At 40.4% G+C, this 27,389-nt stretch overlaps 1 protein-coding gene across 1 annotated transcript in view; it reads left to right on the forward strand.

Moving 5' to 3' along the window:
• RBM33 (RNA binding motif protein 33) overlaps nt 1-27,389 on the forward strand; it is a 111,128-nt gene that overhangs the window by 22,185 nt on the left and 61,554 nt on the right. Inside the window, exons 5-7 of the mRNA XM_082846999.1 lie at nt 1,706-2,018; nt 17,825-17,996; nt 23,379-23,587. Coding sequence (XP_082703125.1) covers nt 1,706-2,018; nt 17,825-17,996; nt 23,379-23,587 — 694 coding nt within the window. The remainder of the gene's footprint in view (nt 1-1,705; nt 2,019-17,824; nt 17,997-23,378; nt 23,588-27,389) is intronic.

The following is a 27,389-nucleotide window of genomic DNA, read 5'->3' on the forward strand; positions in this document are numbered from 1 at the left end:
AATTCTTTTATTTGGACGGGGGGCAGTGGCCCCCCACTCTTAATACTGTTGGTCACAGTTTGATGTTACTGCTTTTGTCTTCATTTTAGACAGTTTTTATCTATACATATCTAGTAACTGAATTGCCATTTTGAAAACTCCTTTGGACTGTACTTCGCCTCTAGTTGACTATCTGAATATAGTTGTTTTCGTCTGTTTGGGCTGCCATAACAAAATTTCATAAAAGGGTAGCTTACAAAGAACAGAAATTTATTTCTCACGGTTCTGGGAGGCAGGAAGTCCTAGGTTGAGGTGCTGGCCTGGTTGTGTTCTAGTGAGGACCCCCAGCCCTCTCACTGTGTACTCACATGGTTGGAAGGTGTGAGGGAGCTCTCTCGGGTCCCTTTTATAAGGGCACTGATCGTATTCAGAGGTTCCACCCTCATGACCTAGGCATCTCCCAAAGGCTTCACCTCCAGACACCATCACATTGGGTTTTAGGATTCAACACATGAATTTGGAGGGGGCGGGGCACAAATACTCAGTGCATGGCAATAAAGAATATCTTTCTGTTGCCGACATAGTAACGCAATTAGAAGAGGAAGAGGCATTTAGTATACTCTGTTAGGTGGAACAATTTTTTCAGTTTTATGAGGAAACATTTATTGTGAAAATATAGAGACGCTTCTTGCTTATAGATGTAGTTAACAAATATATTCCATTCATTGTTGAGCTATAGATTTGTAATAGTTTTTCTAACATAATGGGTAACAAGTTTTAAACTAATTTATTTTGTCAGTTATTTGTTTCCCAGTTCCATTCCATGACATCATTATTATATTTTGATCTTTTGAGTTAGTTAAATTGCCCTTGAAATAAACCTTTGGAATGTTTTTAGCCATATGTCTTCAAGTGTATGTGGCATGTTCAATTTTTTGTTAGGATTGGATACTTAATAAGTGTGAACTTAGATTTAGCTACAAATCCTTGTGTTTTAAGTGTTATTATGCATTTTTAATTGTTTGACATTTATCTGTTGTGATTTAACAGGTGGAATGTGATTTCTTCTTTTGCAGTTTTAAAACTGCCCTCGTTTATTTTACTCAGAAATTAACTTTTTAAAAAAAATTTGTGGCTAGTATAAACTTTAGTTGAACATTGAAATGTATTTTCATGCAGATTTTTAATATTTTGATTTCTTAAATAGGAGTTTATAGTTTGCGTCATAGATTTAAAAAAGAAAACAAGTTGTTCTTAAAATTCCATCTATGATTTTCTGTTTATAGAGTAATAATACTCCTAGTTTTACCTGGATGTTTTAGAAAATAGATACCACCCATTTCATTCTGGAAGTTAGAATGAAACGTAGTCTGTTTGCTTTCAGTCCTGGACTTTTGCCAGGTAGACCTGTTTCCCATGGTTGCTCTGATTCTCCTGGTCAAATACGCTGCAGCTGATGATAGAGGGGGCGCCTTATGCAGTAGGAGTCTGGTGCTGGCCCTGGCTCAGTGTAGTGCACTGAGCTGTGCGGTGTGCAGGAGGGCTTTGTAGTGCTGGCTTAGTAGGGAGCACATTGAGTTTTGCTTGCAGTCGTTGTTGTCACTGTGCATTGAGCAGCCACTGGAGTAACTTTTCACTGGTCTTTCTAACAGTTAACTTATGCAGTGATTTAGTTTTGAGCTTCACTCCAGTTGCCTGCCTTTCTTTGTATTTTTGTCCCCTCTAGTTCTCAGGGTGTCACAATTAGTCTGAATACCACATCTGGCATGGTCACATCGTTTGAACTGTCTGACAACACTAATGACCAGTCTGGAGAACAGGAATCCGAGTATGAACAAGGAGAGGATGAACTCGTTTATCCCAAGTCTGATGGATCTGAACTGTATGCTCCTGAGTACCAGGAAGAAGGACAGTATGAAGGCCACGGTGCTGAGCTGGCAGAAGACCACGTCGAGTACGCGGGGGAGCCGGAGGGGGAGCCGCTGTACAGCGACGAGGTGTTAGACATCGAGGTCAACGAGCCTTTAGATGAGTTCACAGTGAGTCTTTCTCCTTTGTATGGCCGAAGAGAGCATGGCTGCCTGGGTACAGGTTTCTAGACTGATTTGAAATCTGTTTCCCTCCCCTGGGAGGGCGGGAAATTAGACCTTATTATCACTGTCTGCCAGTTTCTTTATCTGCGCTCTGACAAAGTTTGTGTTGACAGCTTGTTTGGCCGGAGGTAATGCTCCTTTGTCATCCTGGAAGGCTGCACAGAATCGTGACCTTGAGGAAGAAAACAGCTTTGTGTGGTGGAGATACACTGTCAATTGTTAGAAGTACTTAATGCAGGGCTTTTATCCAGGCTTTAGACAAGATCTGATAAAGTCCTTCTAAGGTGAAAAGATTATTGACCTGCTAAAGACATCTTTAAGGTGCTAATATTCCAGAGTGATTGATGTCCTGTTCATTCATCCTTTTTTGTAACTGAGAACTGTCTAAACATGAATAAAGAGATTGGAGGTTAGTTTAGGAAATGTCACACATAATTTGTTATCTGTAATCAGGAAGCAAAGATTGCACTGATTTTTATTTCAGAAAGGTGGTTTTGGTTGGTAGCTTTTTTTTTTAGGTTGAACTGTCAAGAAAGAAAAAGGTATTATTGAAAGATTGCTCATCTGTCTTCATGATTTATCATTAAAAAAGATTTGTTTTTGAAATAAGCATTAAAAGAAATTTATGTTGGAAGGGCATGACCTCCATAGGTGCAGTAGAATCTTAGGGTTTTCAGGGTGCTGGTCTCCCCCAAGGTGCAGTGTGAGTGGGGCTGCTGGAATGGGGTGGAGGCATGCAGCATTAGGGCTAGAGTTCTGCCTTTATCTCTTAATGTTTCTATTCAGAGTAGGTAATTTTTCATTTGATAAAAAATTTGTGTGTGTGTAGTTTTGAAAGACACTAATCGTTTACGTGGAGCCTTAGAATATTTAGTTCCAAACACAGTTGCATTTATATATCGCAGTGTTATTTTTAAGATTTATTCTTTTTGAATGCTTTCTCTTTAGTAGATATAGTAATGAAAAAATATTTCTAGGTTTGGTAAACAGAATCCTGTAAAAGGCATCATGGGTCCTTGTTTTTTCGATAACTCTGTAATGGTTTCTTTTGGTAATAAATCCTTCAGTAGTGTGGACAGGTGCTCTCTGGTTTACTGGTGTGTCCATATACTATGTTAAAGTGAGACACTGTAAATTAAAATGATTCTTAAAAATTAAGCCAAGGTCTTTAAAAAATGTGCCCCGTTATTCCCTGGTTAGAGCGTTTTAGTATTTCTACTGCTCATCCCTGAAATAAGATGGTCAGTCAGTCACATCCCTTGTAAATTCAAAAGCTCAACAGATCTTTACCAGTGTCCAAGCAGTGGGGACGTAAGTATTGCTGAAATATGAAGCATAAAGCGTGGCCCCTGCCTTCTGTGAACTTAGACTTTAGTGGAACAAATCACAGTGTGGAAAGTGCTTGATAGCACTTATACATGGTCACATAAGAGGTATCTCTCACTTTGGTGTTCTTGCAGAGTTTGTTGTAAAGAGAATTTTTAGTAAGTGAGGACTTTCCCTCTCTTATTTTCCAAACTTGAGGTTACATTTAGGCCCCTTGTTGTATAAAATCCAACTTAACTATCCAGCATCTTGTGCCTAAGATTCACGTATTGAAAAGACAAAAATGCAAATTCATTATACTCACAGTACTTCTCCGCATTAAAATAAATTTTTTCAGAATTAAAAAAATCTTAAAGTAAATAAATTTACTTAACTGAACGTGTCCACATATTTTCACAGAGAGTTGTAAAGTTTAAAGGTACAAGGCGAAGTTAAATGTCTGTGAGCAATGTCAGCTCACCTCAGTATATCCGGCTTTACAGCCACACTCATTCTTTCCTTTCTTTCCGGTTTCTTTAAGATTATTGGTTTCTTTATAGACATCACAGTGGTAGAATCTGGCACTGCCTCTCCTTTGCATGTGAAGAGAAAAATGGACTTAAGCTGTGAAATACTTTTCTCCAGCTCTGCAGTGCGGGCCTCTTACTGTCTTAGGCTGTCACTGGTGCACAGATTAATTAATTATTCATTATTAGAGTAACGAACATATGAGTAGATTGCAGTCCTGTGTATCCCAGTGGTATTTTAGTTTATTAAATGGTTTATTTAACTGTGGTTCATGTCCTGCTTAGGACTTGTTAACTCATACTCTAAAGCTAGAATTAACTCTGTACTCATCACGAGTATGTTCTGTCTATTTGAGCTCACACGTAACGTCACAGGGAGGAATTTTGTGTATAACTGGGAGTGGAATCATAAAATCGCAGAATTTTACAATTGGAAGGGACAATCTTACATATGAAGAAACTGCATTTTCCCATAAAAAGTTGGTAGTAAATTGTGGTGTTCTTTCCTTTCATACTCAAAAAAATTTTTTTTGAATTTTGCTGTCCTAATCTTGAGAGTGAATTGGGATTTGATGTAAAAACTTGTATTCTTGTATTAGGAAGAGATGTATATTATTTATTATTCAACAGAATATGAGAACACTGTCAGATGATTTATACTTTTGAGCACAACCAGATTTACTTAGTGCCTTTAAAGTTAACATAGATTGAGATTTCATAAGACATTGTTCTGTAAGAACAATTTCAGATTGGTAATTTATGTAATGGATAGCAGATTTTTGTTTCCCAGTGAGAGTTCAGTGGTGTAGACTATTCTCCATTGTATGTTGGCTGACAATTTTGATTAGCATCGTATGGTCTTATTTGAAATCCGACAGTTCTGCTCTCAGTGAATCATGGGTAGTGATAGTTGCTCTTTTAGGTAGGATGGTAACAGTTTCTTTGGGGAAGTAAAATGCAGTGTGTTTGGACAGTTGCGAGACGGTTGTGGGGACTAAGGTGGTCTGTCACCTTGGGTACAGCTGCTGTTCTTTGTAGAGAGACTGTTGGATTCTGTGCAGTAGGGCTGTGCAGGTCCCGCAGCTGGTCCGCTCTTCCTTCCTGCCTATTGTTCACTTGAGCTGGTGGCCAGGGGCACTGGGGAGTTCAGCTCCCCTGGAGGGGTCAGATCTTGTTACTTGTAGTGATACCTGTAGGAGCCCTTCTTTCCTTGCAGTTGTTGTTTCTAGCCAGCTTGCCTGCTTCCTTCCCTATGCCCTCAAGAGATGCCTGCCTGCTGCCATGCCCTTACATTTCATGCAAACCTGGAATCATCTTTCTGATTCAAGGGAGCGGCTGATGGAGAAACTAATTCTGACATGTAATTTTAATACAGCTCCTGAGTTGAATTGAATTGCCCATACTTTTGTTGTCTTCTGTTGCTACAAAAACGGTTCGAATTGGGCATGATTCCAGCCGCCGTACTGCTGCTGAGCTGCTCTGTGCAAGCACATACACACTTTCTTTTTAAGATTATATTTCCTTAGTGTTGGATTTGAAGAAGAGCTACTTGTCAGGGCCCTTGGAGGTTGAAGCAGGGTCCGTATCACTCCCTGCAGCGATTGGGGTGGCATACTGCTCTCCTGCGCCCATGAACACTCAGGGGAGGCCCCATTCTGGTTTTGTGCTTAGTGCTTTTCTGCTCAGTCTGATAATTGCCATAGTAAAATTTGCTAACATAACTAAGCATGAGTCATGAAGGTGAAAAGTGCTTAAAAACCCCAAAGCTATATGAGAAAAACTTACTTTCTCTTTAATGGCTGTTAGGATGAAGAATACTTGCAGGCTTGTGGGCAACAAGGGATGAAAGAGCAGGAAGACTGTGTTGCTGAAGAGGAATTAGATGAGATTACTGATTCCCAGGTTGCTCCTGAAACTGAAGAGGTATTTGTTCATCTTTTAAAAAAAGTCCAAAAGTTTGCTGGAGTTTTTTTTTTCTTCCAGATTTAAAATGAGCATCTTTTTAATATTAGCGAAAAGTTGATACATCTCTTCTTTGAAGTATGAGTGTAGTTTAAAAAAAAGAGCAAAAACAAAACCCTGAGCTCTCTAGAATCTTTGGACAGTGAGTTCTGGTTAGCTGTGGCTTCCAGATAGCTGTTTGCCCTTTGAGTGTTAAGAATGTTTTTTTTGTTTTTTTGTTTTTTTGCGGTACGCGGGCCTCTCACTGCTGTGGCCTCTCCCGCTGCGGAGCACAGGCTCCAGACGCACAGGCTCAGCGGCCATGGCTCACGGGCCCAGCCGCTCCGCGGCATGTGGGATCCTCCCGGACAGGGGCACGAACCTGCGTCCCCTGCAACGGCAGGCGGACTCTCAGCCAATGCGCCACCAGGGAGGCCCCTAAGAATGTTTTAAATGTTTTATGGGAGTGTGGGTAGAAATGTTTTGAAATGCGCAGTATATGTTAGTGCTTTGAAAGGAGTGCTGTAATTATTTCAAATTAGTTAACGTTAGTTAATTTTGACCATTATTCAAAAAATACTGCAGAGTTCCCTGGATTTAGGTGCTGTGTTAGGTATTGAAGAAATAAGGATGATTGAGAAGCTTGGTTCTTGTGCTCAAGGTAATTGCAGCCTCATAAAAGGGAGAGAAGACGTGGGCAAATTCCAGTGATGTAAACATAGAAGTAAACCTCCTAGAAGAGAGGCTCAGGTACATGCTTTAGCAGCTCACACAGGGGGCCTCTCTGGTCGGGTGTGTGTCTTGAGGATGGATTGGGGAACCGGGGTGGGATGTGTTGAGGCTTTATGGAAGAGGTAGCCTGTGAAGTAGGTCTGGAAAAATAGATGTCATTGGATGAATAGAGGTGTGCTCTGAGATGGAGGCTTATAGATTCTGTTTTCCAACCTTAGAACTTGTCCCATGGGTCAAGCATGTGAGCCACAAAATCATTCTATAGTCTTAGAACTTGTGGGTTAAAATTTTTTTTTCCTTAATAATGTTTTTTCTGAGTTATTTTCCTTAATACTTTTTTCCCTCTTTTTCCCAAGAGATCATGAAAAGTGGTATTTCACTGGCTTAGGTCATTTCCTTTAGGTCTTACACCAGTGCTTTAGAAACTCAGTATACAAAACATTTACCCTTATCTTTTCCCTAATATAATGCTACGACAGAGTATATGATCACGTACAGACACTTTCTGGGACACCCTTGCTTTTCCCCAACGAGCTAAATTTGACTTCTCTTTTTGTGCTTTCTCTCTGTCTCTCTTGCTATTTGAAATAATTTGAAACTTAGAGAAAAGGTAGAATAGTAGAACGCTCCCTTTTCCCAGATTCTTCAATTGTAGGCAAATATATTCAGCCCAAGGAACCAAGACAAAGCTAAAGAAGACGTTAAGTAAGAAATGGTTCTCCTACCGGTGACTGCTCTGTTCTGAGTGATGAGCCACCGAACCGAGGTTCAGGGAGACCAGATTTAAGCGGGTCGTGTTTAGCACCACGTTCCGCCCAGTGCAAAGCCAGTACGAGCCTAGATTAGGTCAGACCTGTGAAAGGGTGTTTTGGCAAAAGATCTCTGAGAGAGAAATCTAAGAAGCTGTTAAGGCGTTGGGGGGGACAGACGGAAGTGGCTGTGGAGGTCATTCTGGGGGTGAGTAGTTGAAAGGGAAACCTGGGAATCCAGCGCCCATTAATTAGTTCATTTCCTCTTCATTAGTTTGTAGTATTTTGTAGTTGGAAAATTAATTCCATTGTGTTTTTTTTCCGCCCAGTAATTTATTCTTTCAGCATTTTAGGTAATACTTCTCCTTACTCGGATAATGTATTGTGTTTGTAGCATATTTTAGAGTGAGAAAAGGTTTTGTAGATTTTAAGCTTTAAATGATCTCTGGAGATATAAACTATTTTATTGTAAAGCAGTTAAAGAATAAGAATGCTGGTAGGTGTCATGCTGTTGCTTGGGTGCCTTCGGGAACTGATAAGGTATGACTTGTAGATCTAGATGTTTCCGACTTTGGTTCCTGAACTGTATTCATTAAAATATTTAAGCAAAAGTGGATTATTATTTAAAAAAATGGTAATCTTACCTTCCATTTTCAGTGTCTTCTGAACAGACAGATTGAGGGACAGACAGATTGGAGGAACATGAATGATCAGACCCAGCCCTCAAGTAAATGAACTCATAACATGTATGAGTTAATATAACAATATCTCAGACATACTTAGGAAGCCTTAGTCATCGGGGGAAAAGTTATATACCTTTCTTGTACCTTATGCCAATGTTGATCTCAGATTAATTCACACCAAACTTTACATGTATTAGAAGAAAATGTTTTAATGTTTTAATAATGGTGTGTTAGCCTTAGGCTTACCTGCAAAACAGAAAACTCACCAAATAGTACAAGTTTATTTCTCATGATGTCAAAAAATTCCAGAAGGCATTTCAGATCTGGTATTGGCCTCACAAGGTAATCAGGTACCCAGGCTTCTTCCAGATTTCCATGGTACAACTCCAGGGCTGCTGGTCTTACCATGGTCCACATCCAAACAGTGGATTGCAGGAAGACTGAATGAGACCATGCCCACCCTTTGAAGACATGTCCCAGAGTTCTCAAACAACACTGTGTAAACATCTCATGAGTTACGTCTTAGTTACGTGGCTGTACCTCACAGCAAAGGAGACTGGTGAATATAGTGTTTTATTAGGTGACAGCATATTCAGTTAAAGCTGAGAGTTTCATGATTAAGGACATGATAGAGAATGAGTAAAAATGAGTACCAAGTTGTCTTGGTTTCACTACTCTGCTACTCTTGGTATTGGGCCTTTTTAAGCCGTAAAGGAAAAGAATGATTTGATCATACAGAAATACCCCAAAACACTATAAACAAGTTTAGAAAGTCATAGAGAAATACCCCAAAGCACTATAAACAAGTTTAGACAATATGAGGAAATATTTACACATGAGCCTAAGAATTAGTATTTGTAGTAAAGTTAATATGTTCGGTATGGAAGAGTTAATATATTCAGTATGTTCCATATATACAGATGAGCACTCCTGTAGAAAGAAGGGCAAATAATGTGAGAAAGTAATCCAAAAATAACATAAGCAAATGATCGCTAAGTATATAAAATATATTCAATAAAATAAAAATTATAACAGTTGAGAGTTCTAACCTGTCTTAATATTGGCAAAAATCAAAATTATTGGTCAGGTATTTTTTATTCTGTTGGGGGGATTATTTTGGAAATATTGACTGCCAGAAGAATTTTCCACAATTCTGTCATGTCTCTGCATGTTCGGGGGAGCAAAGCACCTCCTTTGTTCCCGACAGTCTTTTCAAGGATGTTTTTGTAGCAGCATCTAGGAAAGACGTATCTTTCTCTGGAGTAGGGGGCAGCCGTGCCTTCTGCTCATTATAACAGTTCCCTAAACTCAGTGCCCCTCCTGTAATACAGCTACCTTTGCACAGGGTCACCTGGCCCTCTTCGTCAGATGGCCCAATGGGAATTGGGGCTTAGGGAGCTGGACCCAAATGCTACTGCTATTGTTAAGAGTAATAAATTGTCCTAGTCTGTGGCTGAGAGTCTCGTGCCTTCTCACAGCCTCCATGAAACAGTGGCAGGCTACGTTATTAACTTGCAAGAAGAGTAAAATTGCAGACCCTACACTGTTCGTGACAGTATCAAAAGCCTGAAAGTCCTTTGGCTCAATAATTCCACTTTGATGAAGTTATCCAAGAGTTAATCTAAGATGTGTTGTTCAAGGATACATGCAGTGGGTATTTGTTTGCAGCGTTGAAAATAAGTGGAACCAATGTAAATAGATTTTTCTAAAAGGTTGAATAAATGATGGTCAGGGGACTGCAGGTTGCCAAAGGATGCCCTTGCTCTCTTGGACATGGAAAGAGGCTCGTGATGCGTTAAGTGAAAAGAGCAAGCTAACAGATTTCCTCCCCTTAGGTTCCTCCATAGCTTTGCATGTTTAAATGTGTGTGTGTGACTCTCAAACACATGTCTGGATGGATAAAGACAAATGGTGATAGTGATCACCTCTGGATGGTGGGATTATTTTATACTTTCTGTGTCAAATATTTTAAAATGTTTTTGCCACGAATAAAATAACTTTTGTGAACAGGGAAATACAGAGAGGTTAAAATTTGACCCTTGGTGATTTGGAGGGGAAAGAAGTAGAATGCGTTTGTTTAACTCCTGTGATTTCTAGTTGCTGCTAACTCACTTGAAACATTTTAATGCTTGTTTTCTATGTGACTCTTTTTATAGAGAAGAAAGTAAACTCTCATCCAGATTACATAGTTTATACCATCTGTTAAGAGGTATATTATCTGCTTTTTCTTTTAAGCTGTATGTTCCATAATTTAATTTTATATCTAGTGTTTAAAAATATTTTTAAAAAGTCACTCACACATTTTCCTTATCCTCTGTCCTTGATTGTTGGTTTGTTTATTGCCTTGTTTTTGTTGCTTGTTTCTGTACTGACTGAAAATTCTTTGTATTGCTCTTTGCTCTCAGGACTTAATAGTCCTTCTTGGAGGCAGGTGTTGTGCTGGTCTTTTCTCCTGGCAACAGATGTTTTGGGCTTGTTTTCTTCCTCATAGTGGAATCGCTGAATGTCAGTCAAAGAGATCATTATTGAGAACTTGTATGCATGGTACTGCTGTGGGTGCTGGGAGGTATTATTTCAGTACCTTTTGGTAGGCTTTGCTTTTGGAGGGCTGTCCTCCCATCCTTTTTAGTAGTATAAATAAATTATATAGTCCTCAGGGAAGAGCAGCAGTTTCATTTTGCCACATACACCTGTGTTTTGGTGTCTTCCTAGTTTTTTGACCCATTTTCTTAAATTAACTGTCTGCAGCGTGTTGATGAACCAAACCTTTGCACTCCACCTTGCGTTGCAGTGCTCGTGGCTCTGGGTTGCTTAAGACGGAGGTGGAAGGCACATTGCAGTTTTTCAGATGACTTCTTTCTAGGAGTTATGTTTAAGTACACATTAGAATCTGAATTATGGAACTAAAAAGTAATTTCAGTTGAAAGGTCTATTTTCAGTGGCTCCTTTTATTTAACTAATGTTCTTCCTTGGTTAATACAAAGGAATCACTGTACTCGAAACAAATTAGAAAGACCTAATTATGAAGACTAACTCTCAAGCCTTTCTAATTATACAGCCACTTCAGTGTCAGTGATGCTTTTGTCTTCAAACATGGTTAAAAAGGTTTTGGCTTGTATAGAGGAACAAGTGAGAAGTTTAAAAATATCTTTGCACTAGTTAAATTTGAAACTTTTAAAATTGTGATAACATTTACATTCAGTGATAGGCATAGATCTGAGGTATACGTTCAGTGTTTTGATACATCCAAGTTACTATCCTTCTGTTGGTGAGAAACAGTTCATCACCCCGGAAAATTCCCCCTCGTTTCTTTCTAGTCTGTCCTGACTCCTCTCAGAGGCAAGCTGTGTTCTTAGTTCTGTTGACTTAAATTAGTCTTTCCTAGTCTTTCCTTTGCATACATTTATGCAATCAGTTTGTGATGATGTAATGCCGTGTGCCTAGCTTCTTCTGAGTTTCATCCAAGTGGTTGTGTATGTCAGTAGTCAACAGTTCATTCCATTTTATGGATATACCTTATTTGTGTTCTGATAATAGATATTTGGGTTGTTTCCAACCCAAATGAATAACTCAAAGCTTATCTTACACAGCGTTTTGTGAATGTAATTTTTCGTTTCCCTTGGCATTAACTAGGAGTGGAATTACTGAGACAGGGTAGCAGTGTGTTTAATGCTATAAGAAACAGCCGAATGGTTTTCCAAAGTGTTTGTACCGTTTATACTCCCACCAGTCATGTGTGAGAGTCTCAGTTCTTCCATTAGTTTATCTAGTTTTTGTACCATTATTTGTTGTAAAGGCTTTCCCATTGAGTTGCCTTAGTGCTTATGTTAAGAATCAATTGCCCACTTAAGTTTAGGTCTCTTTCTGGAATCTCTTTTTTGTTCTATTACCAATACTGCACTATCTTGATTACTGTGGCATGAAATCAGGAAGTGTAATTCACCAGTTTTGTTCCCTTTTCAAGATTGTTTTGGCTATTCTCAGTCCTTTGAATTTTGCATATAAATTCTGTAATTCACTTGTCAATATCTATTAAAAATCTGGTTGGGATTTGTATGAAAATTACATTGTATCTTTAGATCATATTCGGGGAAAACTAACATCATAATAACCATGTTGCCTGTTGATAAACAGTTTAATTCTTCCTACTAGTTTTTTTTATTTCTTTCTTTTGCTGCGATCTCCAGTGCTATGTAGAATAGAAACATTGAGGGCACTGGTTTTTGCCTTGTTCTTCATAGTAGGTGTAAAATATTCAATATTTCATCAAGTAAGTAATATAAGCTACTTGGAGGTTTTTCAGTCAAATTGAAGTTCTTTTCTGTGTCTAGTTTGCTGAGATTTTTTTTTTTTAAATCAGAAATGAGTGTTGAATTTTGTCAATGCTTTTTCTGCATCTGTTGAGATAATCTTGTGACTTTTATGCCCCGTTTTATTAATGTGAATTAAATTGGCTTTAAAAGCTGTTAACTATATTCCCAAATTAATTTCCGTTTTGCAGGTTTTTCCATTAATGTCCTCTTTCTATTCTGGGATCCAGTCCAGGGCACCACATTGTTGTCTTGTCTCCTCTGGTCTGTAATAGTTTGTTGGTCTTTCCTGAGTTTCACGACCATGACAGTCTAAAGAAGTACTGGCCAGGTGTCCTGTGGAATGTCTCCCAACCTGGGCTCGTCTGATGTTTTTCTCATGATTATACTGGGGTTATGGGTTTTTGGAAAGAATACCATGGAGGTTAGGTGTCCTCATTCCATCATACCACTGGGTACAGGACCTCCCTGGCAATGTCAGCCTTGATTATGTGGTGAGGTGGCCTTTGCCAGTTAAAGATTGTAATTCTGTAAAGTTACTATCTTCTACTTTCTCTGCTCTCTTCTTTGGAAGCAAGTAACTAAGTCTAGTCTGCACCCAAGGCGAGGGAGGGGAGGGACTTGAGGTCCACTCCTGGAGGAGGGGGGAGTATGTACATATATTTGGAATTCTTCTCGAAGTAAGATTTGTTAAATTGATTTTTGAATGTTAAATCAACCTTATGCTTCTGGCTAAACCTCACTTGGTCGTGACGAATTTTCCTTTTATTTTTTGCTGGATTCCATGTGCTTTTATTTTCTTAAGGACTTTTGTGTCTGTATTCACGAAGGAGGTTGGTCTGTAATTTTCTTCTCTTGTAATTTTTGCACAGTTTAATTGCTCAGTCTTTCCAGCTTGTAAATTTTAACTGTTGGTAGAAATAGATACTTTTTGTATATCATGATATAGTAAAGAAGTATCCTCTGTCAAATATTTTGTAAGCACTAAAAACTTCTGGGAAGTTTTTTAAAGCAGTGTTCTCTATAGTTGTTTTCTATTGGGTTGGCCAAAAAGTTCCTTCAGTTTTTAAAGTAAAAATAAAAGACACATTTTTCATGTTCATCAAGAACTTTATTGAACAACACATTCACCCTTTTGTTCCACTACCTTCTGCCAAGAACTGCAAATAACTGTACCAGGTGCCCTTTACAGTCTTCCAGGGAATTGAAATGTTTTCCATTAAGAGAAGTTTGTAAATGGAAATCCGAAGATGCAATGTCTGGTGAATACGACAGATGAATTAGAACTTCCCAGCCAAGCTGTTAACAGTTTTTGCCTGGTCATCAAAGAAACATGCGGTCTTGTGTTACCCTGATGGAAGATTATGTGTTTTCTGTTGACTAATTCCGGATGCTTTTCGTCGAGTGCTGCTTTCAGTTGGTCTAATTGGGAGCAGTACTTGTTGGGATTAATTGTTTGGTTTTCCGGAAGGAACTCATAATGGAGGACTCCATTCCAATCCCACCATATACACAACGTCACCTTCTCTGGATGAAGACTGGCTTTGGCGTGGTTGGTGGTGGTTCATTTCGCTTGCCCCACGATTTCTTCCATTCCACATTATTGTACAGTATCCACTATTCGTCGCCTGTCACAATTTGTTTTAAAATGGAACGTTTTCATTGCAGTTAAGTAGAGAATTGCATGCAGAAATAGGTCAGGAAGGTTTTTTTGCTTAACTTAACCAAGCTGGTGCAAATGATTTTCAGCGCTCGTTTGGATATTTTGTGTATGTCGGCTGTCTCCCACTTGGTATAACATTGATTGTTTTCAATTAATGTCTTGATTTGATCGCTGTCAACTTCATCTGGGCTACCCGACCCTGGAGCATGGTCAACAGAGAAATCTCGAGCACGAAACTTTGCAAACCACTTTTGACACGTTCAGTCAGTCACAGCACCTTCTCCATACACTGCACAACTGCACAAATCATGTTTTGCATTTCAGTTGCATTTTTGCCTTTCTTGAAATAATAAAGCGTAATATGCCAAAAATGTTGCTGTTTGTCTTCCATCTTCAGTATTAAAATGGCTACACAAAAATTCAACAGTTTTGATACTTTTTTTTTTTATGCATGCTGATATGACAGCTGTCACAATACAGTCTAACAAAATTGTTTTGAATGAAGTTAGAGACAACTACGTGCTCCTGGAGCCACCTTACAGGAAAAACCAAACGAACTTTTTGGCCCACCCAGTATATATGATGAGACTTTAGTGGACTTGGCTATTTTTAAAGAACTTTCATGATGGTTTTCATATGCACCCTCTGTTAAGCATTACAACTACATGTTTCAGGTTTTCAGGATAATTAAATAGCTAAAGATCAAACCTCCAGATATTTCTGGCAGTGTCTATAATGAAATCAGAGATTTACATACGTATTTAAATTCTTACAAAATATAATCTTAGGCTAATTAAATTATTATATTGTTATCCAGCACCACCCTTCAGTGGAATTTTAGTTGTGAATGGAATATTGTGAATATGTATGAATATTCCATTCATAAGTATCTCTCTGCAGAGAAAGTCAGCATTTTGGCAGGTAGGTTAGTTAGTTAATTCTATAAGCGCATAGGCAAAGGAGACGCCCAGTATTTAGAGTAAGAGGTAGTGACCAGTGGCTGAAGGAGCTAGTCTAGCTTAGTGAATGTTGCCAGGTGGCCTGCACTTGAGGCAACTGAGACCAGGCAGTGTTTCAGTTTTAGCTCAGGGCTTGTATAATCCTTGATGTAGTTCAAAGCTGAAGTGGACCCTGCGACTTGGACCAGAAGTTTGCATTCTAGGACATTCCATCTCTCAAAAAGCTACCTTGTGCCATCCTTTTTGTAGTCAGGCCCTCCCTCCATTCCTAATCACTGGTAACCAGTGCAGTTTTGTTTCTTGGAGAGTGTCATGTATGTGGAATTGTCGCAGAGTATCACCTTTTGAGTGATAAACCTTTTGACTTCTCTCAATCAGCATGATGCCTTTGTGATTGCACCCCAGTTGTTGTATCAGTAGTTCATTCCTTTTTATGGCTGAAAGAGCATTCCATGGTTTGGATGCACCATAGTTCGTATATCCATTCACTATTGTTTCTGTTTTCGGTGATCCAAAAGAGAACTGTAAACATTTTCCTGTAGGTTTTTACGTGAAATGACTATTGTAATAGAATCTTTGCTTTATTGGTAGTGATTTCCTTTCCTCCTCTGTGGCCTTGCTACTTAAAGTGTGTTCTGTGGACCTGCACGTTGGCTTCACTTGGAGCTTCTTGGAAATACAGAATGTCAGACCCCACCCTGGACCTGCGGAATCAGAATCTGCATCTTAGCAGGATTCCCAGTGATCGGTATAAACCTTAAATTTGAGAAGCACTGCTCTGGAGCATTAATGGCGGTGGAGAAGAGTATTTTGTAAGTGAGTTGACGTTTGCTCAGTTTGAACGTAGTGCAGCACAAACATAGCTGGGTCCATCTCGCACGTCACTCATTCTTGGTTTCAGATATTCAGTAAGACAGAAGTAATCGTATTAAACCATCAAAATGCAAACATTTTGGTACTTTAAAATTCTGTAGTGGAGGGGCTTCCCTGGTGGTGCAGTGGTTAAGAATCTGCCTGCCATTGCAGGGGACACGGGTTTGAGCCCTGGTCCGGGAAGATCCCACATGCTGCGGAGCAACTCAGCCCGTGTGCCACAACTACTGAGCTCGTGTGCCGCAACTACTGAAGCCCACGCGCCTACAGCCTGTGCTTGGCAACAAGAGAAGCCACTGCAATGAGAAGCCCACGCACTGCAACAAAGAGAGTAGCCCCCACTTGCTGCAACTAGAGAAAGCCTGCACACAGCAACGAAGACCCAGCGCAGCCAAAAATAAATTAATTAATTAATGAAAAAAAATTCTATAATGGACTTCCCTGGTGGTGCAGTGGTTAAGAATCTGCCTGCCCATGCAGGGGACACAGGTTCGATCCCTGGTCCAGGAAGATCCCACGTGCCGCAGAGCAACTAAGTCTGTGCGCCACAACTGTGTTCTAGAGCCCGCAAGCCACAACTACTGAAGCCCCCACGCCTAGAGCCCGTGCTTCACAACAAGAGAGGCCACCACAATGAGAAGCCTGCGCACCGCAACCAAGAGTAGCCCCCGCCCACCGCAACTAGAGAAAGCCCGCGCGCAGCAACAAAGACCCAACACAGCCAAAAATAAATAAGTAAAATAAATTAAAAAAAAAAGAAATGGACTAAAATTAAAAACAAAAAATTCTATAGTATGCTGAGTATCAGAATACTGAAAAGTGGTTTTGCAATCATTAGGCTAAAAGTTACAGTTTACATTCATTATTTTATTTTCAGGCATTTGTTTCTCTACTTTAGGGTTTATAGCAATGAGTGTGTGCATTTTTTACACAGAAGATGTTGGGGAAAGAATCCAAAATGATTGTATCTTTTTTTTTCTTGCACACTTTCTAATGAAGTAGTTTATATTTGTTTCTGTTAAGAGTAAAGGACCTGTAAGAATTATGAATGATGAGACTAAAGGAGTAGTTTCTGGGTCTTTTTTTTTTTTTCCAAGTTTACCAAAAGTCTAAGTGAACCTAACGGTCAGAAGGTACCTACCTTATTACCTAACAGTAGGTCACTAAGATGTAACATGAGGTGAAAGTGATTAGTGTCAAAAGGAACATGAGTTATACAGAAAGAATTGATGAAGAAATTACTTTTAGTTTGGGACCAGATTGGGCAGAATTTTTATAGGAATCCTGATGTAATGAAATATAAGATAAAAACTGGTTTTAGTGTGATGTGAATGAAGAAAAAAATAGTTTTATGGTTAATAATCTGAGCCAGAGGTGGTAATGAGCGAACACTAGGCAGTGGAACGAAGTAGAAAGGGGTGAGAAATGTTACAGGAAAGATTATGGAGGCTGAAAAAAACCAGATCAACCCAACAGCAGATTTGGAGCGCTTGCCTGGCCTTGAAAGTCAAAGTAGATGGGGTCAGGAATTACAGGAAATGTGGAGCCTGTTTAATGGGAAGGAGTGTGCTGTCATCTAATGTGAGTTACAGGGTGGGTTATATGCTCATAAGCTCATGGAACACTAGTGTTAATTTAATTAATATATTGAACTTTGTTTAGCTCTGAATTAGACTCCAGGCCAGCAGGGATTTTTGGAATTCATGTTTGTTCTCTTAGAAGTATAAGTAGTAACAATGTGTAAGACTTTGTTTATTAACCAGGAGTAGGAATTTGAATATTTTCTAACATTGTTAATTGTTAATGTTTGAGATTCTGTCTCCTGGGATCAGTTTAATGTTTCACATGGCTTTACAAATAGGACATTTTGCAGTATTTTTACATCTTAAATATAAAGAGCTTTTATGTGTGCATACACATATGTGTATACATAACCATTATTCAATATTTAATTCAAAAGAATATGAACTCACTTTCCCTCCTCTTGTTTTTTGTATGTCTGCAATGTAGGGAGGCATGGAAACTTTGGAGCTGCAGAAGGACATGAAAGAGGAGTCAGATGAAGAAGAGGATGATGATGAAGAATCTGGACGATTACGTTTCAAAACTGAAAGGAAAGAAGGAACAATTATTAGGCTCTCAGATGTAACTAGAGAGAGAAGGAACATTCCAGAAACTTTGGGTAACGTTTTTTGCCTGTCTCCCATCCTTCACTCCCATTTCAACTTCCTCCATAGTACTGTTATGATTAACGAAACAGATTAAAAAAAGTTGCCTTTATAGAGTATTATGCATGGCATTTACAGGGTGGATGGTCGTTGTGAGGTGAGAGCTGAGTTACGGTGCTGTACAGGTCAGTCTATAAACATGACTTGTCTTCTGGATTAAAACATGTTTGAATAAAATATTTGATTGTTTTTTTAATAGTTTTTCTTTTGGAGTCTGTGGCTGCTCTCATGCATACTGTGCGGTTCCTGGCTGGCTCTGGGAAGGTGGTGTGGGGTGGTACGGGGTCATTTTACCCTTCCCGAGACTGTCCAGGTTGCCAGGGCTAATTCTGGGCCAGACTGTTTTTATTTTGTACCTTTTAGTGTTATTATAACCATCTCTTTTTGCTGCTCTTTTATTATAACCATGAGACAAGATGACTTGTTTGTAGCACAGTCAGTTGAACATCATTCCTGTTACAGACCTACTGCAGGCTGTTGCTAATCAGCAGAGCCTTTTCCAGTATTGACCCCCCGCCCCCTCCTGTCTGTGGCTCTGTCTAGTGCCCATTGCAAAGAATAAAGCAGTGGTTCTCACATTTGAGCGGCAGAATCACCCAGAAGACGTGTTAAAACACATATTTCTGGATGCACTCTCAGCTGTTCTGATTCGGTAGCTTTAGGGTGGGGCCCAGGGAAGTTGCGTTTCTGGTGCGTTCCCGGGTAATGCCGTTCCTGCTGCTCTGGGACCCATACTTTGAGAGCCACTGGGATATTGTCCCGTACTCCAAGGAGGAGGGTAGGAGGGTGGAAGGATGGAAGGACAGAGGGTTGTTGTTCTTGTTCTCTGGTCTTGGTCAAAGTAAAAGTCAAGAAACTAACCATTAGTTACTACCTTTATTACTTCATAAAAGTGTTATTTGTAACCGTTTTCAGTCGAAACCCTGAGCGTGTGTCTTTAAGTGGCAGATAGGAATTCTCTGTCAGGGCACTAAGCTCACAAGATGCCAAAGTTAACAGTAGTGAGCCAGTCTTACCATGTTCCTTTACTGAGTAAGGTTTGTGGAAAGGTTGACCTAGAGACTTAGTGTTCTCCATTTCTTCTCCCTCCAGTTTCCTCCTCCTACCTTTTGGCCCAGGATTTCCCTAGACTGTTCTTAAGTTATGGTATAAAGTTGCCGGTTAGTCTGAACCAGTACACCACAGGTTTCTAAGAAAGCAGAGCTGAGAAGTTGGGCTTGGGTAAAAGGAGATGAATCAAAGGTCTTAAAACGGGGATGAAAAGACTAAAAGTATCCGTCAGCAGAAGTAATGGGTAACATTACAGAACAAGCTTATTGGAATAGATAGACATCTCAATCTTGGGCTGGGATAAGATGAACAAAGGAAAGATGGCGCCCCTGGCTGAACACCAGAGGGCAATGGGCAGCGGCTTATTAGGGAAGGAGGGTGGCATGTGGGGCGGGTGGTGGTGGTGAATCATCCCTTTTCTGCTTCTGTGTAGCTGGCCTGTGGCTTTGTTACATAAGTTGGGGAACATATGTGTCAAATCTTAATAATTGGGATAGCTACACGTTCTAAGGATGTGAAATCACTTCACAGACACCGTCAGGAATGGTGGCCTTCCCTCTCTGCAGCCAGCTCCTATGGGCCCTGGTGCATTTCATGGTCACCCTCCCCGCATCCTCAGCGCCCTTGCTTCTCCCGTCCCCTGGTCCTCAGCTCCGGTCTTCTCATCTCTTTTCCCTTTACGTTGACCCAAGCACTGACGTGTTCTGAAATGTCCTGCTTGCCTGTGTTCATAATTTGTACTTGTTTCATTCCTGCATCTCTTTCTTTTCAGGATCTTTGCCTCATTTCATTCTTTTCAGGGTCATTTGTACTTCCTTAACTGAAAAGAATTTGTGTCGAATCTTTTTTTTTTTTCCTTTTTTTCTTTTTAGGGCATTTCTCAGTTGCTATAGTCATGTCATCCTGAGACAGGAGGGTGGAAGGTGGGTAGTGATGGGCAGGTTGGCCCTTTACATACGGGCAGAGAGGGCCTGGGGTTCTTAGAGGCAGAGTATCTGAAGCATAAACAGTTTGACCATTTACCATTTTTTTAAACGTTAAGAAAAAAGGCTTTAAATGTATTTGTGCATGTGAATTCTTTGTGAATTTTGTGAATGTGATTCTTTGGCTAGATAATAGGGCAAGTAAAAATGATACTTAAAAGTATCTTTCTCTGTTCCCTATTTGTAAGCCCTAACTTAAGAAAGCTTAGTGTTTGAAAACATGAGTTTTCTAATACCTGAAAAGTTAGGATTATTCCCAGTACAAAAACGATTTTTCTGTTCATTTTAGAGATTGGTTTCCTAAAGCAGTGAGCTCCCTTATTTCCTTAAGACCTCTCCCCCCAACAAAAGGTTAATTTTATATAGAAGAAGAATATTCAGTGAGAAAGAGAAGCTACTACAGTATTTGGTATACTAGAAATTCACATAAATTTGTGCTCATCACTTTGTATACTCCTGGTGATAGAAATACCAGTTTCAGGTTCTGTATACAGATGCTTGCACTTATCTGATTGTATAAAGCTGCTTACCTACTCTTTGTAATGGAATTGAAATACCTTGCTACCGGAGTATATATGTCGTCTCATATGATATGTGTTTCTTGACAAATGGTGTCTTTTAACATTCTGAATACAAATAAAAACAATCATTTTGTGATATCATTGATTAATGTTAAGAACACTCCACTCTAAAAAGAATGAAATGATGGTCTGGCATCCCCCATTTCTGACCCTTCCATCTGCATGTGGACTAGTGAGTTCTTTTCAAAATCTGGAAGGGCATTTGGTCACTTTTAGTCTTCTTTACATTCAAATATATGATGTCATCCTTAAATATGAAGAACACTAATTCATATTTATGACAGTCTTGACCATTGTAGAACCTGATTCACAGTTGTTGATCTGTATTTTGAATTACAGATTGGATTAGATACGGAATTTTGGGCTTTTACCTGAGTTACGATCTTAAGTAGTGAGCTTTTATCCTCAACCAGGATTCTGGGAATTAAATACCTTAGAGAAAATGTGACTGTTTCTCAGTTTTCCCAAGGATGGTACAAAACTACGTACTTAGGAAATACATTCATTCATTACATAAAAAGGACCCCATTGGGTAAAAGGGCTTAATTCTCTCACAGAATGCAGTTGAGACGGGTTTCTAGCACATGCATGTGTAAGGGAAAGATTTATTTTGAATGGAAATGTCAAAAGCCATCTCTAAAACGTGGGTGTCATTGACCAGTTACCCTGAAGTGTCAGCACAGCAGTTCAGAGCTGCCAGTTCTTTTGCCCTAGGAGGTGGACCTCAGATTCTCTTTGGAAGCAGTACAAGCAATAAATGAAAAACTATGTTTGTTTTAGTTAGGCTTTGACAGTTCTTTCTGTATGAGGAGGCGCCTAGATTTTGCCGTGTCCTCAGTTTCACTGGCACATGTAATATGTTAAACCATGTTTTACTGCTTTAACCTGAAGACCGTTGTTGTTATGCCCACATAAAGTCCTCTTGAAGTAATGTCCTCGGCTAATTTTGCTTAAGGCAAAGGATCTTTGGGAAAAATATTTTCATCTAGTAATAAACAGTTTAAGGTCACCTAGTACCAGCAATAGGATACTGCCTTCAGTTTACACGATGGTCCTTGTATTTGCAAGATTTTCACAAATTTCTTGATTCAGTTACCTGTTTAAAAATAAAAAAACTCAGACTGTCATTTGTTTTTATTTTGCCAAGTAAACTGTTTTATAGATATTCATTATGTATTAGTTCAACTATTATGAAATTATTTATATGTAAATATGTTTTTCTTAAGCACATTTTAGAAAGGGACAACACTGTAAAACCTTGTTACATTGAGCTATATCTCTTTACTTTGTAATATGGACATAGTTCAGAAAACACTTAAAGGGAAATTAACATTTCAGTTGAAGTTACAAATGTAATTTTCATCCTGTCATATTTTGGTGACCTTTTGTGACAGCTTGTCTCAATTGGAGGAAAGCATTTTTACTTGCTGATTAAAGATGTCATTTGAAACCATTTTATTACTGGGGATAGTGAAATTAATCTTGACACTTAGAACCACTAGCAAAATAATTGCTGATTCACTGCATAAAATGTGTATGTGAACCAATCATGTAGTCAAGATGAGAATAAAAGTGTGTGCTTGTTAAGAAGAGATTAAATTTTCTTTTGTATGGAGTCAAAGATTCATTTGAAAGGGAGGGGAATACCATAGAAACAATTTCAAGAAAATGAAATGTGGCTTAGAGGTTTTGGAAGAGTTTGGAGATGATTATGGAATCCAAGGTAGGAGATAAACTGGTAATATTTAAAATTTACCCTTCACTGTGGAAGAGGGCATAACAATCCTTCTTAGTAGAATTCAGTGAAATCTTTAGAAGGTATTCATTTATTAATGGAAAATACATTATCATAACTTAGATAATATTTTAAAATAAAGGAACCATATTTGAATAAGTTAGCATTTTTCTTCTAGGAATTCAGAATAATGTGCCAACTGAAGTTTCTTAGGGCCAGAGCCTATATGTTTCTTGTATCCCTAAAGCATTGGTCAGAGAGGTGAGCAGCCCCTACTGGGTGTCCCAGAAATACCTGCATTAATGAGTTTTTTTCTTTTCTGGCTTTGCTCTCATTTGCTGTAGCTTCCCTATCAGACTGCATGGATATAAGCCTTTCTTCACAGAGTAAAGTTGTTATTTAAAAAAACATAAGTCTGAAAATCTGAAATGACAGTATTAAATAAGTTTCCATTTCTTATGAACTTAAGTATTTGACTCGAGAGTGATTTTATTAGTTCTGCTTTTAAAGCAGAACAATCAGGAATTTGTCATTTTTGAGTCTCTGTGTCACTGTGTAGTAACTAATACTTGTCCTGGTTCCGCTTAGAAGAGTGTCCTGGTTTAAGACTGGGGGAGCCAGGTCTTGACCAGCGTCATCCGCCATCACTGCAAGATGCCTAGCAGATTAAGGGCGGTGGTTGGGTTGAACTTCAGCTCCTCCTTTTTAGCCTCCCTCAGCACAAATGAAAACACTTTAAAATTTACAGGCGATCCTTGTATTTTATTACAAGGGAAAGGCATGTCTTCCATTTAACTGGTCTCACTCATGGGGCCTGAGTGTCTCTGTGATTGTATCCTACTTGATGCTGCTAGTTGAGTTGTTCGTAGTGGGTGAAGCACTTGCTGTTCCTAAGTTTCATTGTCATGTAGTTCTTTCCTGTTTTTCCCTATAAATCTGATTTAGGCTATTCGAAGGTATCTAACACATATGCATCTTTTCAAATAGAGCTTTCAGCAGAAGCCAAAGCTGCGTTGCTTGAATTCGAAGAAAGGGAGCGACAGCATAAACAGGGCCGCTACGGCTCGAGGCGGGGAGGAAGGAGAGGAGGTTCGTCCATGTGTCGCGGAGTGGGAGACCAGAGGAGAGAGAACAGTGAGAGGGGAAGAGCCAAGGATCACAGGCCCGCCCTGCTGCCCACACAGCCACCTGTGGTGGTAAGTTGTGTAGTTTCATTGTGGGAGCTTTTGCAATTTCAGATGAAAATATGCTTTTGTGTGGGTATCATATTTTGCATTTATCTTAGTCTGAAATTAAAATTGAGTAAAAGGCATAATGGCTCAAGTTTCTCTGTAATCTATAGTATGATTTCGTGTATGGTCACACACATTCAGTCCTCTAGCATTCAGGTAGTGCAAACTAATTCTCTGCACATTACTGATAGAGAGAGAGGCGGTAAGGAGCCTGGTGTCCTCGCGTGGCCAACCCACAGGGGAGCCTTGCTTTTACCTTCTGCTTGTGGGGGCGCGCGGCTCCTGTGAGCACCATTCTGAAAATACTGGACGTCTTACATCTAGAGTCTGGCAGTAATGGCGTATTTTATAAAATATTTTTTCTTATACACTGCTTACCGTAGGTTTTTCCTTAAATGTAGCAGTTTCTCTTACAAGTAACTATCATATCCTATCCATAAAAATGGAGATTGTCATATCCATAAAAAGTTTTCATAATTTAGGAAGAAATCAAGTACTTGTAATTTCAGCTTCCTTTGAATTTCCTCTGTATTTCAAAGAGGAGACATCTCAGGAATAAAGACAGGGATTGTAGTGATGTTTTGTTGTTGTTCCTTCAGTTAGCTGCAGGATCTTATAGCTTTTTCCTTCAGAAGTCAGTCTTCAAGGACAGATTCATTTAATATAAATATGTGTCCACACTGTCTACCCTCCTACATTATTATCTGAGTTTAGGGGGAAAACCACACTTTGCCTCCGTGTACAAATGTTATGTTTTAGGAGGCATTCATTTGTGAAATAACAAAGTAGAAAAGATGACTTACTGTTTTTTTGTTTTGTTTTATTATTATTACTTTTAATTAATTTTTATTGGAGTATGGTTGCTTTACAGTGTTGTGTTAGCCTCCACTGCACAACAGAATGACTCAGCCGTACACATACAGAGATCCCCTCCCTTTTGGACTTCCCTCCCATTTAGGTTACCACAGTGCATTAGGTAGAGTTCCCTGTGCTGTACGGTGCGTTCCCGTCAGTTGTCTATTTTATACATAGTATCAATAATGTAAATGTGTCAGTCCCAGTCTCCCAGTCCCTCCCACCCCACTCCTTTCCCCCTTGGTATCCATACATTTGTCCTCTAAGGATGACTTAACTGTTTTAGCATGAGAATTCTAATTTTGATCTACAGGGAAGAGAGGTAGGTGGGTTGATTACAGCATAAAGAGGTTGATGATATTAATAACTGCTGTCTGCTCATACAACTGTTCTTAAGCTTCTCTGATAGCGAGAAGACTGGCCCTTCAGTTTTTTCTTTTTCTTCTCCATCCCATCTCCTCGCCCCCAACCTCCACTTGCCGTGTATTAAACAGCCAACTCCGTTATTTTGGCCTCCTGGAGGGGAACCAGCCACACAGGAGACCAGTTTTTGCATAATTGTGTCTCCATGATCCTGGAAAAGTAACTGAACTCCCTGTTTTCTTATCTACATAGAGGAAGTATGCGCCCATATGTGCCTCCTTCAGAGAGGCTCAACTGAGAGATCTGTGAGTGCTTTAAAAACGTTGCCCAAGTGTCAGTTGACCTGAGTCCCTCCCGACAGTGATGCCATATCTCTGGAATTCTGTAGATGCTATAGGGCTCCCAGTGAGCTGGGACTGAACCCACTCCCGGAGCTTTGGCATATATGCTCTAGGCTCATCTTTGCTAGTCAGTGGTGTTTTAAAGCTGCAGTTTACTGAAACGGTCACAACTGTCTGAAATGACCTTAACCTCGCTCACACTTGGGTCCACCCTTGATCCTGGCCACTCCCCACCCCAGAGCTGTCTCTTTGACTCTTCACCCTCAGAGTTCTGGAAAGAATAACCTTTGCTCACCGTCTTTGCTTGTGTCCATTTTCTCGGTCCGTCCCTTGCTGCCTGGACTTCGTGCCTTTCCCTCTCCCGGATGTGCTTCCAGAATCGCCACCTGACGTTTGCAGTCCGTCCTGTTGGACTGCACTCTGGGACCTTGGGCATCACCCACGAGCTCCTCTTTCTTGAGCCTTTCTTATTTTGAGTGTCTGAGCTTGGGGTGTACTCTCTTCTCTTCCAGCAGGGCCCCTTCTGTCTCTCCTGTTCCTCTGGCTGCGTTGTTCTCAGGCCTCTTTTTAGTCAGAGCTCTCAGTCAGCAGCATTGACCTTCCTGCCATCTGCTGTCTCCACACGAGTCTGGGTCTGTAGCCCTAGCCTCTTGCCAGCTCAGTTTCTTCATTTCCTAGCTGCCCTGGGCCTCTCTGCATGGGTGTCGCCCAGGCCCTAAATTCCCCTTGTTTAAAACACACGATTTCCTTAAAAATCCTTCATGCTCTTGAGTGAATGGCCCTGCACTGTGCTCATTCCCAGTTCTGTTCAGATTTAGCTTAGCTGTCCCTCTGTCAGCGTGCTCTCCGTGTGGATTCAGTGGTGAATGAGATAGAAAAGACTCCTGCACCATGTGCAAATGTGCACATTACAGATGTCATGAGTCAGAGGAGGGAACAGACTGGTTTCTGGGAGCATATGTATGTATCCACGGATTTAAGCCGTTTCCAGAATCTTTAGAGAAGTCCTCCCTGAGGAAGGATAGGTTAGACAGGGTCATGTACACTTTGGTTTCAAAATTCTCATTGTTCCGTTGAAATGTCTTCTTCCTGCTGCTCTTGTTCAGACCGCGGCCGTTTCTTCCATTCAGCTCCCACCGTAGCCTGTTAAGTGGTCTGTCTTGTTCCATCCTCTTTCCCCTCGTCCATCTCACACACTGTTAGTCATCGTCGTCATGCATGCTGTGACAACTGAGAAGCCTCCGTAATTTGGCGTCATCCCGGGGAAAACAGCTCATTATACGAGACACTTTGGTCGGTAGTAGCCTGCTGCCTCTACTGCTGCGTGTGGCCAGTTTGGTTAGCGGCTACAAGCAGGACTTGTGGAATCAGATTCTCTGCTCTTCTGCTTACCAGCCACTTGATCTTGTAAAAGGAGAGTCCTAACAGGGGCCCACTGCATAGGGTGGTTGGGAGTGAGTCAGTTACGCCACATACTGACCTCTGAGTAGGTGCTTAAAACACAAGAGCCCGGTGCTCTGCAGCTGTTGCTGTGGGTGGTGGTTTCCTGCTCTCCAGCGAGTCTTCCATGAAACAGCCCGAGATCCTTGACCACCTTGAGGGTGTATTTTCCCACCTTCGCATCCTCCGGTCTTCAGATGTGGCTGTAGCCACACTGGTCTCCCCCTCGTGTACCCAGCAGGCATGTGTTTCTGCCTCTGCTGCTCTCTGGTGATTCTGTTCCCCTCCTGGCATGGCACGTCTCCTTCCCCTCCTTCCTGGTTCGGATGCCGTCTTCTCAGGAGCTTCCCCCCACTCCTTTCAGGGAGCCCTTTGTCCTTTTCTGCAGCCTGGTTTCTAGCAGGGTTGTTTGTGCATGTTCTCGCCTGGCTCCCTAGGCTTTCTCAAAGAGGGGCAGGGCTGGCTGTGCAGGGACAGCCCAGGGCAGGTTGTGTTCCGTCCCCAGCGCAGCGCTTGGCTCGTGGTGGGCAGTTTTGATGGTGGAACTGCACTTTTTTTGCTTTTGGAATCCATGCGTGTTATTCTGGGGCTGCGGTTTTCCCTCCTGGCCCTGAGGTCGACTCGTGTTGTCCGGCAGTGGCCCTTACTGTGAGCAGGCGAGCAGCTTATTTATCCTGCTGTTTTACACAAGCTGCTCCTGTAAACTTATTTCTAAGTCGTAACTTCACAGTTCAGTCGATGTGAAATCTGTAAGGCACTGGCTTTTT

Source organism: Leucopleurus acutus (genome assembly GCF_964270905.1).
Source record: "Leucopleurus acutus genome assembly, chromosome: 9".
Taxonomy (NCBI): domain Eukaryota; kingdom Metazoa; phylum Chordata; class Mammalia; order Artiodactyla; family Delphinidae; genus Leucopleurus; species Leucopleurus acutus.